The sequence below is a fragment of the Primulina tabacum genome, chromosome 12 (assembly GCF_025594145.1).
Source record: "Primulina tabacum isolate GXHZ01 chromosome 12, ASM2559414v2, whole genome shotgun sequence".
Taxonomy (NCBI): domain Eukaryota; kingdom Viridiplantae; phylum Streptophyta; class Magnoliopsida; order Lamiales; family Gesneriaceae; genus Primulina; species Primulina tabacum.
In genome coordinates, this window is record NC_134561.1 from 33408312 (window position 1) to 33428531 (window position 20220).

The 20220-nt window shown below is 35.0% G+C and overlaps 2 protein-coding genes across 2 annotated transcripts; one reads left to right on the plus strand and one right to left on the minus strand.

Moving 5' to 3' along the window:
* Nucleotides 1-1271: 1271 nt before the first annotated feature.
* LOC142521421 (uncharacterized) lies at nucleotides 1272-4717 on the minus strand. The gene is made up of 2 exons (XM_075624625.1): nucleotides 4007-4717; nucleotides 1272-1509 (listed from the first exon to the last, which is right to left on the minus strand). The coding sequence occupies exons 1-2, from the start codon at nucleotides 4715-4717 to the stop codon at nucleotides 1498-1500; spliced, it is 723 nt and encodes a 240-aa protein (XP_075480740.1). The 3' UTR covers nucleotides 1272-1497.
* Nucleotides 3631-13684, plus strand: LOC142521420 (uncharacterized). Its single transcript, XM_075624624.1, has 3 exons — nucleotides 3631-6975; nucleotides 13333-13546; nucleotides 13655-13684. The coding sequence occupies exons 1-2, from the start codon at nucleotides 6223-6225 to the stop codon at nucleotides 13366-13368; spliced, it is 789 nt and encodes a 262-aa protein (XP_075480739.1). The 5' UTR covers nucleotides 3631-6222; the 3' UTR covers nucleotides 13369-13546; nucleotides 13655-13684.
* Nucleotides 13685-20220: the final 6536 nt, after the last annotated feature.

Consider the following 20220-nt stretch of genomic DNA (forward strand, 5'->3'; position numbering starts at 1 on the left):
TCGGCGCTCATCACTGTACTCCAGTGAATCAAACAGCATCTTAATATTATCTAACCAACTTTCACACTCAACTGATGTCTCAGTACCCTTCAGTGTCGGTGGTTTGAATGACTGAAACCATTTCAATAACGTTTCCATCGGAGTTGCTGTCACATCCATTGGAGGATTCGATGTGCTACCCTGTTCTGGTATTCTTCGAGGAGGCATATCTAATAATCAAATGGATTAGTAACCCAATCCAATAAACATGTTTCACTTCAGTTCCCTCCTCCGATCATCTTACTGCTGATCGAGAATCGGTTCAAATTCGTTCCCAATAATACATATTACACAATCAAATCAGATAAGTCAAGTAACATGTATTATATAAAGCAGTAAAGCATGCTAGCAATCACAAGTAAAGAAAGAAAACTTAATCTACCCCGCTCACTAGCTTCTATCTCAATCTAAAGGATCTATCGCTCTGTTACCACCTGTTGTGGGGACCCGGACGCTAATCATGTTCTTAATCATTATTGGGACTAATTAATCAATTATAAAACAGGGTCTAAATTTTTTTTTAAAATGCGAAACATAGTGAAATAAAACGTATATACATCTCAGTATAAAAGTACAAGTCCTGTATCACATACATTTATTCAACTAAGGTTTAACAGCTAATATCACGTGTCTAACCCTATATCTAATCCAAGTCCGGAGCCTCCACTCTAATCACGATCTCTCTTCATCTTCTCAACCCTGAACCTGTCCCACCTGTTGTCATGCACACATACAAAACAAGATAACAGCCGGATAACTCCGGTGAGAATAAATCCCAGTATAAACAATGTAAACATGGAATCATATAAAAACATATACAAAAGCATATAACAAATATCATTCACATACAGCCAATCAACAAACATGTATGATATCAAAACTGTAAATCAACTAGTCGTATCAGACTTGACTCAAACAACGCGTCGTCTCAGACTCGACTCATTCCTAATCTAGGGATCCCGGTTTTGAATATTGAGAATTATATCGAATCTCAGTCGATAGGAATGACTCAACCCTACGACATCGATATAATTCCTATATCCAGTGTCTGGGCGAAACAGCCACAGAATTGACGAATCAGTCAAGGATTAAGCGAATCAGCCAATAATTAGACGAATCAGTCAGGGACTAGGCGAATCAGTCGATAGCCAGACGAATCAGCCGGTAACTTGGCGAATCAGCCAATGACTAGCGAATCAGCAGTCAATACATGCATACAGTAACTAGGCGAATCAGCCGATGACTAGCGAATCAGTAGTCAATACATGCAGTGGCTATAAATCAATAGACTACAAACATTAATCTCATCAATTACAAATATCAATGCAATAAACTAAGTATGTGATTTAGGGAAACTCGAGTCAAACCTCACTCGAGTTGTGCAATCCCAACTCAACATTAATTTATACCTTTCTTTCTGATACTCTGACTCTGTCGAAGTCTCGAACTCAAAGCCTGTCAATATTCAATCTGACAATAACAATATTGAGGGTACGGCATCAATACACCACTCAATCAATACTGGATATAATCAGAATTCAATCAAATTCTGTTTCAACAATATGATGTCATAATTTCAATATATCCAGCACTACCATATCAGTCAGATATCAATTCTAACATCTCATATTTGATAACAATTCAATTCTGATATCAAATCTCAATCAACTCAACTCTGAAAATCATAACAATTTCATATGGTATCTATTCTTCAGTCCGATTTCGATTATACGATGTCTAACATGTCAAGAACATCATATATGAATCCTATCAGATTCTGACAATACCATAATTTCAAAACATATCAAAACGTAGCAAAACTTACGTCCAGTTGTAGCCTACGTCGATAGGAACTCAATACCGAAGTCAGATTCAAAATCGGATAGACGGATATCGTAAAAGTCGCAAGTCTATGCTTCGAACACTTTTCTTTCTCTTTTTCCTCGATTTCTTTCATTTCTGAAGATTAGACATATGTATATGTATATATACATACGTAACATGCAATAAGCCAAGTGGCTCGGTATGCCTACTGCACGTCTCGCGCATATGCGCGACTAATATCGGCGCATATGCGCGAGACCTACGGGTCTCGTGGATAAGCTTCTCGGCAGCTCGCGCATATGCGCGACTCATCTCCGCGCATATGCGCGAGGTCCTCTGGACTTGGCTTTTACAGGCTCGCTCATATGCGCGACTCACTTCGCGCATATGCGCGAGGTCCTCTGCCCACGTCGCGCATATGCGCGAGGGCTACTGTTCCTCGCACATTTTCATGCATTATCTTGTCTTTCCCGGTCCGATCCTTTCCGTCTATAATCATATCAATTATCCCCAAATCATTTCAGATTAATAGGATAAAATTCTCGGGCCTTACAATAATAATTGAATAACCTCGCAAAAACCATTATTTTTTAAATTCTTTTTAGCATTTTTAATTAATATGTAAGCTATGATATTTTTATACGAAATTATATCCATACAATGTTAAATAATATTCTTTTCACATGTATATTATCAATTCAAAAACAAGGTTACAGATTAATCAATTGATGTATTTTAAAAATTTTACAAACATGCATACAAACCCATATATATACACATGTAAATATTAAATTATTTAACTTTTAAATAATTAAATTTATTTATTAATATAAATATGGAAAAAATATTTCAAACTGAATATGTTATATATGTCAATTAATTATTGGTTCAAAGAAATTAATAAAAAATATATTTTATAATTAAGTACAAAATTTATAAAATTCTATAAAAAAATTCACAAAAGTCTATAAAAATCTTGCAAAAAAGTTTACACGAATCCACATAAATCTGTTTATAAATCTGTGAGATTCCGTAAAAGTCAATAAAAATCTATCAAATCCATAAAATTCTATCATTAGAAAAAATCATTAAAAATCATCAAAACTCCTAATTGAATACACTCCACTGAATAATGGATATTTCTGGTTCTAAATCTATAAATTCAGTCAAAATAGAATTACTTACAATATCAAAATGTATTTAAATATCAAAATGTATTTTAAATATAGCAATTTTTTTTTAAACAAAAAAAATTGTGTACAAATTCACCAAGCGACGGCACCAAACCAATGTTACAAATGATCAATCTTTTATCAATATTTAAGTTCAATTTTTTGTTATTTGCATTTGATTTGTAAATAAATTTGATATATATATATATATATATATATATATATATATAATGAAATATAGATTATATAAAATGAAAGGTAAATATCAACATTATTTTTCTTAATACCCCATATATATTATTTGATTTTGAGCGAAGATTTTGTCGGCAAAAACAGATGGATTCAAAAAGAGTTTTATGAAACTTATTAATAAATTGAAGCCATATTCTTATGATTTATAAATTCGAACACTCAAAAAATTTGTCGGAGATGTAACACATCACTTACAACAAAAAAAATTTGATTTATAATAAATCAACAAGACATGTTCGAATAATCGGAATCTTGATATCAAATAATTACCAACGATCGACGATATCTTAAAAAAAGATAAATTATATAATTAAGTTATTTGCAAAAAAATTATCATCAAAATTAAATTATATTAAATGATCCATTGATTAAAAATGTCAAATAATATTTTGAAAAAAAATATGTCAAAGAATTTAAAGTTTATATAATAACATTGGCGGGAAGATGTGTATGCAACCAGTGGCGGCACTCGGTTGATCTTCCGATGGATTCCGATTCAGACTCCGCCGGATCTCACATCTCCTCCACCCCGCCGCGTGGTCCACCAACCACCTCGGTTCCACGGCGGATATTAGATATTAAATAGATCAAGTTAGTTAGATGAGTTAGTTAACCAAGTTAGTTTACGGTTAATGGAGAAATGTGTTGTTTACATCAAACTGTGTGAGATGCCAATGCTTGTTGGCAGCAAGTGCAAGAAGAACTTTAATGGTGGTTACCTTGGCAACTGGTGAGAACGTCTCAAAGAAATCAATACCCTCCTGTTGCGTGTATCCTTTAGCCATAAGCCGTGCTTTGTGTCGATCAACAGAATCATCTGACATGTACTTGATCTTGTAGACCCAACGACAACCGATAGCATGTTTACCCGGAGGTAGAGGGACCATTGTCCAAGTGCTGTTGGCCTCCATGGCATCAAGTTCAGCTTTCATTGCTTCTCGCCATTGAGGAAGTTGGACAGCTTGATGATAAAATTGAGGTTCGAATTGTGAGGATACATTGAGCACTAGATTCCTATAGGACTGAGAGAGAGCATCATAAGAGACACAAGCACTTAGTGGATAGGGGCATTTGGAGATTATAGGTGCTGAAGAATGCAACAAATTGCAGTGATAGTCACGGAGATATGACGGAGGATTTGTGACTCTGGACGAAGTGCGAGGCACGTTGGTGGATTGGTCATTGTTGCTGATCAGCTGTATTTGGTTGGAATCTGGAGCCTCTGGATTAGTAATCTCAGGGCATGGTGAATCTAAATCCTTCGGCATGACCACATTTGGAAAAGGATCAATTGTTGTGGGGGATGTACCCAAGTGACAGGGGAATGTCGACTCGTGGAAGACAACATCCCTGGAGATGAACACTTTTGAGTGTCGATGGTAAGTAATTTGTATCCTTTTACCCCTGGAGGATACCCCAGAAAGATGCATGGACGTGCTCGAGGAGATATCTTATCACGGTGAGCAGCTAACGTAGAGGCAAAAGCGAGACAGCCGAAGCTGCGTAGAGTATAGTAATTAATCTTCTCATCTACTGGACTAGAAACAACAATACTGTTGTTTCATGGATTCTGAATTCGGTTTCCAAAGAAATTTCAGCTAGCATTCTCTTCGCTGAATCGGCGGCAGAAATTTGGCAAGATCTAAAAGAACGTTTTCAACAGAGCAATGGTCCAAGAGTGTTTCAATTAAAGTGTGATCTGATCAACTTGCGTCAAGAACAAGATTCGGTCAGTGTATATTTCACAAAACTCAAAACGCTGTGGGAAGAATTGACAAGCTTTCGTCCTATGTGCAATTGTGGCAAGTGCACTTGTGAAGGTGTAAAGAAAATTGACGAATATTTTCACATGGATTATACGATGGCGTTTCTCATGGGTCTAAATGATTCCTTGGCTCAAGTCAGGAGCCAGATCTTACTGATTGATCCCATTCCACCCATTAATCGAGTTTTCTCCCTAATTGTGCAAGAGGAGCGTCAGAGGTCTTTAGGTTCACAAAGTGCAGAGCACAATTCAGTGGGAAGCATGGCATTTGCCATCAAGAATGAACAACACCAGCGGCATGCTCCCCACAGAGGGCAGTCAGCTATACAAAGAGAAAGGCCTTTTTGCACCAAGTGCAACATGCATGGACATACGATTGATACTTGTTACAAAATTCACGGATATCCTCCGCGATACAAGTTAAAGGACAAAGCTCCAAACAAATATTCTCATGCAGTTGCCAACCAGCTATCTGGGCCGTCCAAAATTTCAAGTCCTGAACCTCATCCATCACAGAATATGCTTCAGAATTTTAACAAAGCTCAAGTTGAGCAGTTGATGGCTATGTTTACTCAGCACTTATCCACTTTTGGTTCTACTGATAATCCACCTACTGATAATCCCACAGGTATTTGTCTATCTATATCTGAACCTAGAAGCTTATACTCACCCACATGTTGGATTGTTGATTCTGGAGCATCTCGCCATATATGCTCGAATCCGTCACTTTTTCAAGCATACAAAACAGTGCATAGCTCGATGATCACACTACCAAATCATGATTCCATAAGGGCTAAGTATTGTGGTGACATTAGACTTAATAGTTCCCTGATGCTTAAGGATGTGCTTTATGTTCCGGAATTCAAGTTCAATCTTTTATCGGTGAGTTCTCTTCTTGATGACAAAAAGTATGTGATATCCTTCTACCATGATTTATTCATTATCCAGGAACCCCTGACCCAAAGGATGATTGGCAAGGGTAGAAAAATTGAAGGGCTATACATTCTTGATACCATATTGCGGAAGAAAGTTTTTATTTCTGAATGAATGAAAAATGAGTCTCACAGTTGGTTTTGATCACATTTCTCCATTAACCGTAAACTAACTTGGTTAACTAACTCATCTAACTAACTTGATCTATTTAATATCTAATAGCGGACGCAGCCTCTGATGACCCTTTTGTCTTCCACCAAAGCGAGAACCAAAATCTCAGCTTCCGCAGCTACCACTTCTCGGCTAATTTTGAATCCCAAAATCTCTAGGATAAGCTCAAAATCAAAACCGGATTGGGACTCGAATACATCTAAATCAGATCCGCTCGAAGCCCAGCCACAAATCTTGCGTAATTTGTTTTCCGACTTACCTTTACAGAAAAAGGAACCAGACAACCTTCAAAATTACAAGAATGCTTCGGAGTTCCTCCTTCCTGGAGGCCACTGCACATCCAGATTTGCTTCATTAGTGAGCTCAAGGGGTAAAGATCTTAACTTTCAGGCTGATGTTTTGGTTCAGACAAAAGGTCAAGGTTGTTCTGACAGAAGTGCAGATTTCGAAGAATTTAATGTTGAACCTGTTGCTAACGGGATGGCAAAGAGAAAAGGAAGGAAGGGCCTTAATTTGATAGGAGGTAATGTTCCTGATGCACTGCCCATGAAAAGGCCTAAATGTGTAAGTGAAGGCAATTTTGTGAAGCTTAATATTAACGGCTACGGGAGGAAAAAGTTCAGATATGTGAATAAAAAGAACAGCTTCAGTAAATCAAGTAGGCGATGGAAATTTAATAGAAAAACTAAAGAAATCAGAAGAGTTGGAGGAGAAGACTGTGAGGCTTTTGATGAAGAAGGTTTGGTTGTGGATGTCCAAGAGGGGGAAGTTGGATTATGTTTTGATGATAATGAACTGATTGTAGAGGCCGTGATGAAGGTGAGAAATGAGGCATCCGAAAAGAATTTGTTGAATTTGTTGAAGTTGACACATAGTTATGATTCATTTGTTGGTATGGTATTCTTTTGTCTTGGGAAATCAAGGAATATAAATGGGTGAACCAAATGGCTAGGAGAAAATAGTCGAGGCAAGAGTTTGACTCTTTTTCCTTAAAACGATATTGCCTCGCCCCGATGCTCACGGTTGTTGGCAATTCGTTTCCCAAGATACAACGATTACGACTTTAAAATAGTTGCACTACAAATTTTAAATCACACGAACTTGAAATGTTTAGAACGCTATCAAGATGGTATGCAAACTTTCTAATTTCGAATTCTAAACGTTAAACTTAAAAATCCAATTCCAAGAGTTTAAATCTTGCAAAACTTGGATTTAAGTGTAAATGCTTAAAAAATTCAAAACTAGAAGACAACTCTCAAATTTAATTCCAAAGTTCGAATTTAAGCGTATAAGCTTAGAAAATTCAAACTCAAGATTTTATATCTTGAAAATTTGAACTTTAAGCGCTAGTGCTTAAAAATTCGCATAAAGAACTAAATCAGAGAGAAGAGAAGAGAGGAAGTTGGTGCAATGAATGAAATGTGAAAGATCTTATTCATAGAAGGTGAAAATTCTCCGTGAAATGATGCACCATTTCATGACATCATTTCATTAATTAATGAATCACAACTTGGCCTTTCGGCCAAGTCCACAAGAGGCGTCACATTAATATGAAATCACACGGCTTATAATTACTTATTAATTTATATATATTATATAATATTACAATATAATAATATATTATAATATAATAATATATTATATATATTATAATTATATATATATATAATATTTTCAATTCAATCTTTTCACTCTATAAAATTTGAACTCGATTAATTTCTCATTTACCCTAATTGGTAATCGAGAAATAATTCCGTTCGCTACGTAGCTCGTTCGAATTATTTAATCGATTCTAAATGAGTACAAAACTCATTTTTCTAACAATCTCCCACATGAATGAAAATTAATGCATGTGACTATGCTGACTCGACAAATAGCGTTCTAGCAAAATATTATTGCATCAGGATAGGTAGCTTTTGGCTTTGAACCTTCCTTAGTAAGATATAATCGGATTTACTTGGCAATTAGTGGACGTGATGACTTGAACTATTCGCCATTTTGTGTAAACCAAGACAATTATATTTACACAATAACATTTCTAATATTTCATTATGTTATCACTGTTGGGTCCATTTCGGCCATGGACACCTCTTGGTTTCGCGAGTGCTTTTCATATTTGAAGCGGCCACACTTCGCACTTATGCCGGTGATCTCCTAGGAGAGTATACCACTATACTCCAACATACGTATTAGTATATCTTAGGAATCATTAAAGGTAAAACTTAGCCTCATACCCCTTTGTGGGCAACACCACTTATCATAGAAATAGCTAGGAGATTTCTCCAAGGTGTTTCTACCAATCTTGTAATTTAGTTGTCCCTTTTGAACCTAGATCTTGAGATCTCCAGTCAACTAGGTTGGGTATCCACTACAAGATTTAATTTTGGGGTTTTAATCCCATTCCTCTTGATAGACAATTCATTTGATCTCTCGGTATACCTTTTGTAAGTGGATCCGCTGGATTCTCCTTTGATTTTACGTAATCAATGGAGATAATGCCATTAGAGATCAATTGTCTTATGGTATTATGTCTACGACGGATGTGTCTAGACTTACCATTATATATAGTATTTTGTGTTCTTCCAATTGCTGATTGACGATCACAATGAATTATTATTGAGGACACTGGCTTATTCCAACAAGGGATTTCTTCTAAGAAATTTCGAAGCCACTCGGCTTCTTCTCCAGCTTTGTCTAAAGCTATAAATTCCGATTCCATTGTGGATCGAGCAATGCAAGTTTGCTTAGAAGACTTACATGATATAGCCCCACCACCAATGGTAAATACGTAACCACTTGTGGATTTTGAATCATTTGTGTCAGATATCCTATTTGCGTCACTATAACCTTATAGGACCGCGGGATATCTCGTATATTGTAATCCATAATTTAAGGTGTATATTAAATATTTAAGTACCCTTATTAATGCCTTCCAATGATCATTGTCAGGATTACTTGTAAATCTGCTAAGTTTGTTTACAGCATAAGCAATATCTGGACGAGTGCAGTTCATGAGATACATCAGACTGCCTATGATCTTCGAATACTCTAATTGAGATATGGGTTCACCTTTATTTTTGGAAAGATGCAAACTTGGATCTACAGGTATTTTGATCAAGGACATATCATTCGCATTATATTTTTCCAATATTTTCTCAACATAGTGAGATTGCGACAAAACACGTCCTTCCGATGTTTTGGTGACTTTTATTCCCAAAATGACACCTACTTCTCCCATATCTTTCATATCGAAGTTTTTTTGTTATCATCTTCTTAGTAGTCTTGATGATATTAATATTGCTTCCCACAATTAATATATCATCGACGTACAAGCATACCATCACATATGCTTCAGGTGTGCCTTTGATGTAAATACATTTATCACACTCGTTAATTTTGAAGCCATTTGACAACATAGTTTTATCGAATTTTTCATGCCATTGTTTTGGCGCTTGTTTAAGACCATATAATGACTTAACGAGTCTACACACTTTTTTCTCTTGTCCAGGAACCATATACCCTTCGGGTTGTTCCATATATATTTCTTCCTCAAGTTTACCATTGAGGAATGCCGTTTTCACATCCATTTGATGTATTTCTAGATTATGTAATGATGCAATTGCTATCAATACTCGAATAGATGTTATTCTCGTCACTGGCGATTATGTATCAAAATAATCAAGACCTTCCATTTGTCTATATCCTTTGGCTACTAATCTAGCCTTATGTTTTTCAATAGATCCATCGGTCTTGTATTTCCTTTTAAGAATCCACTTGCATCCTAATGGTTTATTTCACGGAGGGAGGTCAACCAATCCCCATGTATGATTTTGCAAGATAGATTCTATCTCATTGTTCATTGCCCCCTTCCAAAAGGGGGCTTCAGGACTTGATAATGCTTCACTAATTGTCCTTAGTTCATTTTCCAACATATAAGTTAGAAAATCAGGGTCAAAGGTCATTGTTGTTTTAGCCCTCTTACTACGTCGTGGTTCTTGTTGTTCTTCTTGAACTCCACTGCTCGTAGTTTCATAAGTCCTTTTTCGAGAACTTATTTATTTATTTTCTTTACAAGGAAATGTTGTTTCAAAGAAGACATCATTCCTTGATTCAATAATTGTTCCTTCATGCACATCGCTTATTTCAGATTTATATACCAAAATCGATATGCACTAATATTATTTGCATATCCAATAAATATGCAATCTATTGTCTTTGGTCCAATTTTTACTTGTTTTGGTTTTGACACTTCAACTTTTGCCAAACACCCCCACACTTTTAAATATTTGTAGGAAGGCTTGTGGCCTTTCCATAATTCATAAGGAGCTTCGTCCTTAACTTTGTGTGGTATTTTATTAAGAATGTAGTTGGCTGAAAGGATTGCTTCCCCCCACAAGTTTTGGGGTAATCTTGAACTCAATAACATTGCGTTCATCATTTCTTTAAGAGTGCGATTTTTCCTTTCAGCAATACCATTTGATTGTGGTGAATATGGTGCAGTAGTTTGATGAATAATGCTACTTTCGCAACAAAATTTGTCAAATGGTGCTCCATATTCTCCACCTCTATCACTACGAATAATTTTTATTCGTTTAGTCAATTGGTTTTCAACCTCATTCTTATAGTGTTTAAACACTTCGAGAGCCTCATCTTTGCTACGTAGCAAATAGACATAGCAATACCTTGTGCAGTCATCGATGAAAGTAATGAAATACTTTTTTCCTCCTTTAGTTTGCACAAACTTCAAATCACATAAATCAGTGTGAATTAACTCTAGAGGAGTTGTATTTCTTTCCACGGATGGAAACGAGGCCTTTGTAAATTTTGCCTCAACACAAATCTCACATTTGTGTTTTTTGTTTACGTCAGTTGAAGGCAATAAATTTAAATTTACTAGCTTACGTAATGAATTATAACTTATATGACCCAAAGGATCATGCCAAAAACCACACGACTCAACCAAGTAAATAAAATTGGTACTTTTATTGCTTTCAATATTACGAAGTACATTCATCACATTCAGTTTGAAAAGGCTCTTTTCTAGATAGCCTTTTCCTACAAACATATCATTCTTAGATAGTACAAATTTACTAGAATGAAACACTAGTCTAAATCCATCATTAACAAGTGCTGATCCCGACACAAGGTTCTTTCGGATGTCCGGAACATGTAGCACATCAATAAGAGTTAATTCTTTGCCGGATGTCATCTTGAGCACCACCTTTCCAAGTCCCACGATTTTTGACGTAGTAGAGTTACCCATAAAGAGTTGTCGTCCACTAATCGGGGTATAGGTAGAGAACATTTCCTTTTCGGCGCAAACATGCCTTGTTGCTCCTGTATCGATGAACCATTCTTTTGGATTGTCCACTAGATTGGATTCAAACACAACAACAGAAATCATGAGATCCGTCATGTCATTTGACAATTTCTCATCTTTGGTGATGTTCACTTGGTCCCTTGACTTCTTTTGATTATCTCGGCAATCTCGTGCCAAATGGTTAGGCTTGCCACAATTATAGCAATTTCCTTTAAACTTTTTGGCCTTTCCTTTCTTTGGACCATTTCCTTGGTGTTTTCTCTTTTTGCTAGTGTTTTGTTCCACCAAATTTACTCTCGCCTCAAAATTGCTCTTTCCGGCCTTCCTTTCGGATGCCCTGTTGTCCTCCTCAATTCTTAGGCGCACAATCAAGTCTTCAAGATTCATCTCTTTGCGTTTATGCTTGAGATATTTCTTAAAATCTTTCCACATAGGAGGCAACTTTTCAATCATGGCCGCCACTTGGAATGAATCACTAAGGGTCATTCCTTCCGAATGAATTTCTTGCAGAATTACTTGTAACTCTTGCACTTGGGCCATAATTGATTTGAAATCAATCATCTTGAAATCCAAGAATCGTCCGACAATGAATTTCTTCAAGCCGGCATCCTCAGATCTATACTTTTTGTCAAGTGACTCCCACAATTCTTTTTGCCATTTTCACTTGACAATACACGTTGTATAGTGCATTGTCTTGTCCATTCAAGATATAATTTTTGTATAGGAAGTCGCTATGATTCCATGCATCAACGGCTGCCCTCTTCTGAGTATCTTGTTCTCCTTCATCAACAGTAGGTGGATCTTCCTTGAGGAATTTCGCCAAAGCTAAGGTGGTCAAGTAGAAGAGCATTTTTTGTTGCCACCGCTTGAAATCAATACCATGGAACTTTTCAGGTTTTTCTCCATGATGGACAGTTGGAGTCGTCGTTGTACTTGTTGAGGCCATTTTAGTTCGAATATCGTTTTAAGATTGTTGGTATGGTATTCTTTTGTCTTGGGAAATCAATGAATATAAATGGGTGAACCAAATGGCTAGGAGAAAATAGTCGAGGCAAGAGTTTGACTCTTTTTCCTTAAAACGATATTGCCCCGCCCCGATGCTCACGGTTGTTGACAATTCGTTTCCCAAGATACAACGACTACGACTTTAAAATAGTAGCACTACAAATTTTAAAGTCACACGAACTTGAAATGTTTAGAACGCTATCAAGATGGTATGCAAACTTTCTAATTTCGAATTCTAAGCGTTAAACTTAAAAATCCAATTCCAAGAGTTTAAATCTTGCAAAACTTGGATTTAAGTGTAAATGCTTAAAAAATTCAAAACTAGAAGACAACTCTCAAATTTAATTTCAAAGTTCGAATTTAAGCGTATAAGATTAGAAAATTCAAACTCAATATTTTATATCTTGAAAATTTGAACTTTAAGCGCTAGTGTTTAAAAATTCGCATAAAGAACTAAATTAGAGAAAGAAGAGAAGAGATGAAGTTGGTGCAATAAATGAAATGTGGGAGGTCTTATTTATAGAAAGTGAAAAGTCTTCATGAAATGATGCACCACTTCATGTCATCATTTCATTAATTAATGAATCACAACTTGGCCATTCGGCCAAGTCCAAGAGGCGTCACATTAATATGAAATCACACGACCATTTATATATATAATATATATATATATATATATATATATATAATATTTTCGATTCAATCTTTTCACCATATAAAATTTGAACTCAATTAATTTCTCATTTACTCTAATTGGTAATCGAGAAATAATTCTGTTGACAACGTAACTCGTTCGAATTATTTAATCGATTTTAAATGTGTACAAAACTCATTTTTCTAACGTCATTTAGGAATGGTCAGTTGGATGCAATAAAGATGGTGATTAATGGGAACTCCACAATGCTGGTCTTGCCGACGGGAGCTGGAAAGTCGCTTTGTTACCAACTGCCTGCTTTGGTATTTCCAGGAGTCACGCTTGTAGTGAGCCCTCTGGTAGCTTTGATGATTGATCAGCTCAAGCAGCTAGCGCCCTCGATTCCGGGTGGTCTCTTATGGAGCAGTCAGGTTATTGCTCTCTCAGTTTCTTAGTGTGTACTTTGGTTTTTATTTTTTTTAAGTTTGTCCATCTGCGAGTAGAAGTTGTTTACTATGAGTTTCTTGCTTCTTTCTTAGACTGCAGAACAGGCATCAGAAACACTCAGGGAATAAAGGCTCACTTATGTTGAATCCTTCCATACACACTCCATTTCCGCCACTAATTATTATAACATACACATCAAGCTGTTTAAAAATTTCCTGCTTATGCATTGGATTTTTAATCAATTTGTGTTATTAAGGTATTTTTACCCATGCACTATTGTTTATCTTGTCATCGGCTTTTGGTTTTCCCTTGCAGACTTTATTTTTTCACTGAACTTTATGGAATTTTTGTAGAAAAGTAGAAAAATATATTGTAAAATACAATAATAATATGTTAAAGTTCATGATTCAGGTCCTTTTTGTCTCACCAGAAAGATTTTTGAATGAAGAATTCATATCTGTTGTGAAAAAGTAAAAATTTATGGTAAAAAGTAAAAAATCTCAAACTCTCAAAATTTACCAAACTACACACTTTATAATATTTTTCTCTCTACTCACTTGTATCAAATCTTTACAAATGGAGACCTATTTATAGGATTTCTTTGGAAAACAATCCAAAAACAATTTCATCATTACATACATCATCACATACTAATTTTCAATATTCAACACCTAATTTTACCTAATTTTCAACATTCAACATTATAATTTTCAACACAAATATTTTTCATATTTTCAACACTCCCCCTTGTGATGATGATCATGATACAATGATGTCTTCATTACGTGATTTTGTACTGCCTCGTTAAAAACCTTACTAGGAAAAACCCATTGGAATAAAAACCATAGTAAGGGAAAAAGAGTGCAGTTACGTAAACTCCCCCTCATGTTGACATGAACAATTCTTCACAAATTTCGTAGATTGCGCATCCCAATATTGTATATGTGCTTTCTGAATATTGTTGTAGGAAGTGCCTTTGTGAAGAGATCTGATGGGTTTTCACTTGATTGAATGTGACGAACATCAATACATTTATTTTTCTCAAGCTCCTTGGTGAATGCAAAGAACTTAGGAGAAATATGTTTAGTTATGTCGCTTTTTATGTATCCTTCTTTCATTTGAGCAACACATGCAGCATTATCTTCATATAGTATCACAGGCTTCTCGTCGAATGATAATCCGCATGAGATTTGGATATGTTGGGTCATTGATTTTAACCATACACATTCACGACTTGCTTCATGTAGTGCAATAATCTCGGCATGATTTGATGAAGTTGTTACGAGCGTTTGTTTCTGTGAACGCCAAGAAATTGCAGTGCCTCCACGAGTAAATACATATCCAGTTTGGGAACGTGCCTTGTGTGGATCAGATAAGTATCCAGCATCGGCATAACCAATTATACTTGGATTAGCATCTTTTGAATACAAAAGTCCCAAGTCTGTCGTTCCTCGTAGATAATGGAATATATGTTTAATTCCGTTCCAGTGTCTCTTTGTTGGATATGTGCTAAATCTTGCCAACAAATTTACGGCAAAAGATATATCAAGCCTTGTACAATTTGTAAGATACATAAGGGCACCGATAGCACTTAGATATGGTACTTCTGGACCAAGAATATCTTCATCATCTTCACATGGACGGAATGGATCATTTTCTATGTTTAATGATCTTACAACCATTGAAGTACTTAAAGGATTTGATTTATCCATATTAAAACGTTTAAGGATCTTTTCTGTATAATTTGTCTGGTGAACAAATATTCCACATTCTTTTTGTTCAATTTGTAAACCCAGACAATACTTGGTTTTTCCAAGATCCTTCATTTCAAATTCTTCCTTCAAGTATGACACAACTTCTTGAATTTCCTTATTCATTCCAATGATGTTTAAATCATCAACAAATACATCAATAATTACGCATCCGGATGTTGTTTTCTTAATGAAAACACAAGGGCATATTGAATTATTTACATATCCCTTTTTCATCAAGTGATCACTTAGTCGATTATACCACATTCGACCGGATTGCTTTAACCCATATAATGATCTTTGTAATTTCACAGAATAACATTCTCTGGGTTTTGAACTTTGTGCTTCAGGCATCTTAAATCCTTCAGGGATTTTCATATATATATTACTATCAAGTGATCCATATAAGTAAGCTGTAACAACATCCATAAGACGCATTTTTAAATTTTCAGATACCGTCAAGCTAATCAAATACCGAAACGTAATTGCATCCATCACGGGAGAATACGTTTCTTCATAATCAATTCCAGACCTTTGAAAAAAACCTTGCGCAACAAGTCGAGCTTTATATCTTACTATTTCATTTTTCTCATTTCGCTTTCGAATAAAAACCCATTTGTATCCAACAGGTTTTACACCTTCAGGTGTAAGGACTATAGGTCCAAAAACATTACGTTTATTTAGCGAATCCAATTCAACCTGGATGGCTTCTTTCCATTTTATCCAATCCTGACGATTTTTACATTCACCAAAAGATTTTTGTTCATGATCTTCATTATTATTTATGATGTCGATTGCCACATTATAAGAAAATATATCATCAATTTCTTCTATATCTTTTCGGTTTCATATTTTTCCAGTATTAATATAATTGATAGAGATTTCATGATTCTTGTCAGTTTGTGGTTCTGACAGAACATTTTCATCATCATGTGTTTCTTCAGGAACACCATTCTCTATTTTGTGATCATCATGTGTTTCTTCAGGAACATCATTCTTTATTTTGTGATCATCGTGTTTCTCTATGAATTTTCTTTTTCGAGGATTTTTATCCTTGGAACCGACTGACCTTCCACGCTTCAGGCGTTTAATGACATCATGAGTATCTTCAATTTGTTTCTTCGGAATTTCAATTCGAGCAGGGGCATTTGCAGCATGTATATATGATTTAGTTACCCCTTTTGTGTCTGCAAATGCATCTGGTATTTGATTTGCTATTCTTTACAAGTGCACAATTTGCTGTACATCTTTTTCACATTGTTTTGTTCTTGGATCCAGATGTAACAATGATGATACATACCATGTAATTTCTTTTTCGGTATGTTTCTGTTCTCCCCCTAACATTGGGAAGATTTCCTCATTAAAATGACAATCAGCAAAACGTGCTGTGAACACGTTTCCTGTCTGAGGTTCAAGATATCGAATGATTAATGGACTATCATAACCGATATAAATTCCAACCTTTCTTTGAGGTCCCATTTTCTTTCGTTGCGGTGGTGCAATAGGCACATACACCATACATCAAAAAATTCTCAGATGAGAAATGTCTGGTTCTTTATCAAATGCAAGCTGCAATGGGGAGTATTTATGATATGCACTTGGTCTGATGCAAATTAATGAAGCAGCATGTAAAATTGCATGTCCCCATATAGAAATATGGAGCTTTGTTTTCATAATCATTGGTCTAGCAATCATTTGCAGACGTTTAATCAATGATTCAGCCAATCCATTCTGTGTATGTACATGAGCAACAGGATGCTCAACAATGATTCCCATAGACATACAATAATCATTGAAAGTTTGGGAAGTAAATTCACCAGCATTATCAAGTTTAATTTTCTTGATTGTATAATCGGGAAATTGATTCCTCAATTTTATTATTTGAGCAAGTAATCTTGCAAATGCAACATTTCGAGTTGATAATAAACATACATGTGACCATCTACTGGAGGCATCAATCAATACCGTATCTGAATGGTCCACATGGTGGATGGATTGGTCCACAAATATCACCCTGAATACGTTCAAGAAACATTGGTGATTCAGTTTGGATTTTGGCTGGTGATGGTCTTATAATAAGTTTTCCAAGAGAACATGCTTTACATTGAAACTTATTATTATGAAAGATCTTCTGGTCTTTCAGCGGATGACCATGTGTATTTTCTATAATTCTTCGCATCATTGTTGAACCAGGATGTCCTAATCGATCATGCCAATTGGTTAATATTGAAGAATTATTAACTACCATGTTTGATTCAATGTGATTTATATGTGTATAATGCAATCCAGTAGGGAGCATTGGTAGTTTTTCAATCACATATTTTTTTCCTGATTTATATGTGATAAGACACATATACTTCTCATTCCCTTCATTCATTGTTTGAGTATCATAACCATGGGAATATATATCATTAAAACTCAACAAATTTCTTTTCGATTGTGGTGAATATAAAGCATCATTGATAAAAAATTTTGTACCATTAGGTAACAAAAATTGTGCTTTACCACATCCTTTAATCAAGTCTACAGGACCTGATATTGTATTCACCGTTGTTTTTGTTGGTTTTAGTTCCAAGAAATATATTTTATCTCGGAGAATAGTGTGCGTTGTACCACTATCGGGTATGCAAACTTCAGCTTTGCTCATAACATTTTCCATAAAAATATGCAATGAAATAAAATTACTGACAATACATCTGTAAATATAACACATATCATAATTGTACAATAAAACATTATTATATGAATACATGAAAAATAATTTATTGTACATTTATACTCTACCATTATATTGTTCATTTTCAGAAAAATTATTGAGAAAATCTGTAGCATCAATATTGTTCATTTCTATCCCACCAACATATTGATCATTTCCAGAGAAATCATTCATAAAATCAGCAGCATCAAAATGAGTTGAATCACTCAAACGGTCACTTCGTTCAGTGAAGTTGGTCTCTTTTTCTTTCCCCTTTATCGATTCTTTATAGAGCTTGCAAAGGTGCTCAGGGGCTCGACAAATACGAGACCAATGTCCTGGAGTGCCGCATCTGAAACAAGAACTTTCAAATCTTTTCGAGTGATTTTCATTCATGTTCTCATGATGCCTTTTCTGTGGATGGTTCGTGACGCCCTTTTGAGATGAGTTGTAAAAATAACTATCTCTATTGTTTTCAAAACCACGGCCTCGACCACGACCACGACCAATTCCACGTCCACGTCCACGACCACGACCTCGACCAAAACCTTGTCTCTAGATTTGATTTTGGTTTCAAGGTTTAAATTCATTTTTACTCACAGCATTTACTTCTGGAAATGCTGTTGATCCAGTGGGTCGGGACTGATGATTTCTCATTAATAGCTCATTGTTCTTTTCCGCCACAAGAAGACAGGCGATGAGTTCAGAATATCTCGCAAATCTACACACTCTATATTGTTGCTGTAAAGTTATATTTGATGCGTGAAACGTGAAAAATGTTTTTTCAAGCATTTTCGATTCTGTAACCTCATGTCCACAAAATTTTAGCTGCAAGATTATTCGATACATCGCTGAATTATAATCACTGACTTTCTTAAAATCTTGGAATCTTAACATATTCCATTCATCACGGGCGGTCGGAAGTATAACTTCTCTTATATGTTCAAATCTTTCTTTCAATCCTTTCCACAGAGCCATGGGATCTTTTTCGATGAGATATTCACATTTTAAACCTTCATCGAGATGTCGACGCAAAAATAGTATAGCTTTTGCTTTTTCTTGTGATGAAGATATACCATTTTCTTTAATGGTCTCACTAAGACCCAATGACTCAAGATGCATTTCTACATCGAGAGTTCATGGCATATAATTTTTTTCCGTGATGTCGAGCGCAACAAATTCGAGCTTTGTCAAATTTGACATTGTGGTACTAAAAAATTACGATGCATTTTATTAGTTAATAAATATTGCAATACAAAGTAATGGATAAACAACAAGTACAGGCATTTGTAAAAATAAAGAAAACACATGAGGATGATATTCTCCGATAAATAAAAGACTCGTGAGTATGATAACCAAAATAATTAAAAATAACCTTGAGAAAGCCATCTTCTTTTTTCTTCGAAAATTTGATGAAGAATAATTTTTAGAGAATAGGAGAAAGTTGGAGTGATTGAAAGAGTTTGTGAGATCATATTTATAGGGCAAAAACTAGCCGTTTTGTTACCGTTTATGACCGTTGGTGTACAAAAAAATAAATGTATGTATTTGTATAATTTTATGGTAATAATATGGTGTATATAATATTAGTCATAATTATGTATATCATATCACATTATTATAATGAAGTGTCATAAGTTATTTTGTTTAAAAATCTTATAAGCTTTTATACTTGTATCCCTTACCAGGATTGTGGGATGTCGTCTTAACATCCTCCCAGGATTCATAACAAGTTTTTGAAAAATTTATTTTTATTATTTCTAATAATAACATTATATTATATATTAAATATATACAGAATAAATAAATAACAGTAAAATAAATATTATTACTTTTGTTACTTTTTTCTTCTGTTTGGAGCTTGGAAAAGTATGGATGACTTTTAGAGCTTCGTGCTGATAACGTGTTGTGAAAAAGTAAAAATTTATGTTAAAAAGTAAAAATCTCAAACTCTCAAAATTTACCAAACTACACACTTTATAATATTTTTCTCTCTACTCAGTTGTATCAAATCTTTACAATGGAGACCTATTTATAGTATTTCTTTGGAAAACAATCCAAAAACAATTTCATCATTACATACATCATCACACACTAATTTTCAATATTCAACACCTAATTTTACCTAATTTTCAACATTCAACGTTATAATTTTCAACACAAATATTTTTCATATTTTCAACAATATCAACATTTTCCAGCACTTCAATAT

Bases quoted from the DNA above. Each gene is read 5' to 3' on its own strand.
- LOC142521420 (XM_075624624.1), top strand. From the start codon at position 6,223: ATGACCCTTTTGTCTTCCACCAAAGCGAGAACCAAAATCTCAGCTTCC. The intron at 6,976-13,332 runs GTGAGAAATGAG...AACGTCATTTAG, and splicing joins TTGTAGAGGCCGTGATGAAG to GAATGGTCAGTTGGATGCAA.
- LOC142521421 (XM_075624625.1), bottom strand. From the start codon at position 4,717: ATGCATCTTTCTGGGGTATCCTCCAGGGGTAAAAGGATACAAATTACT.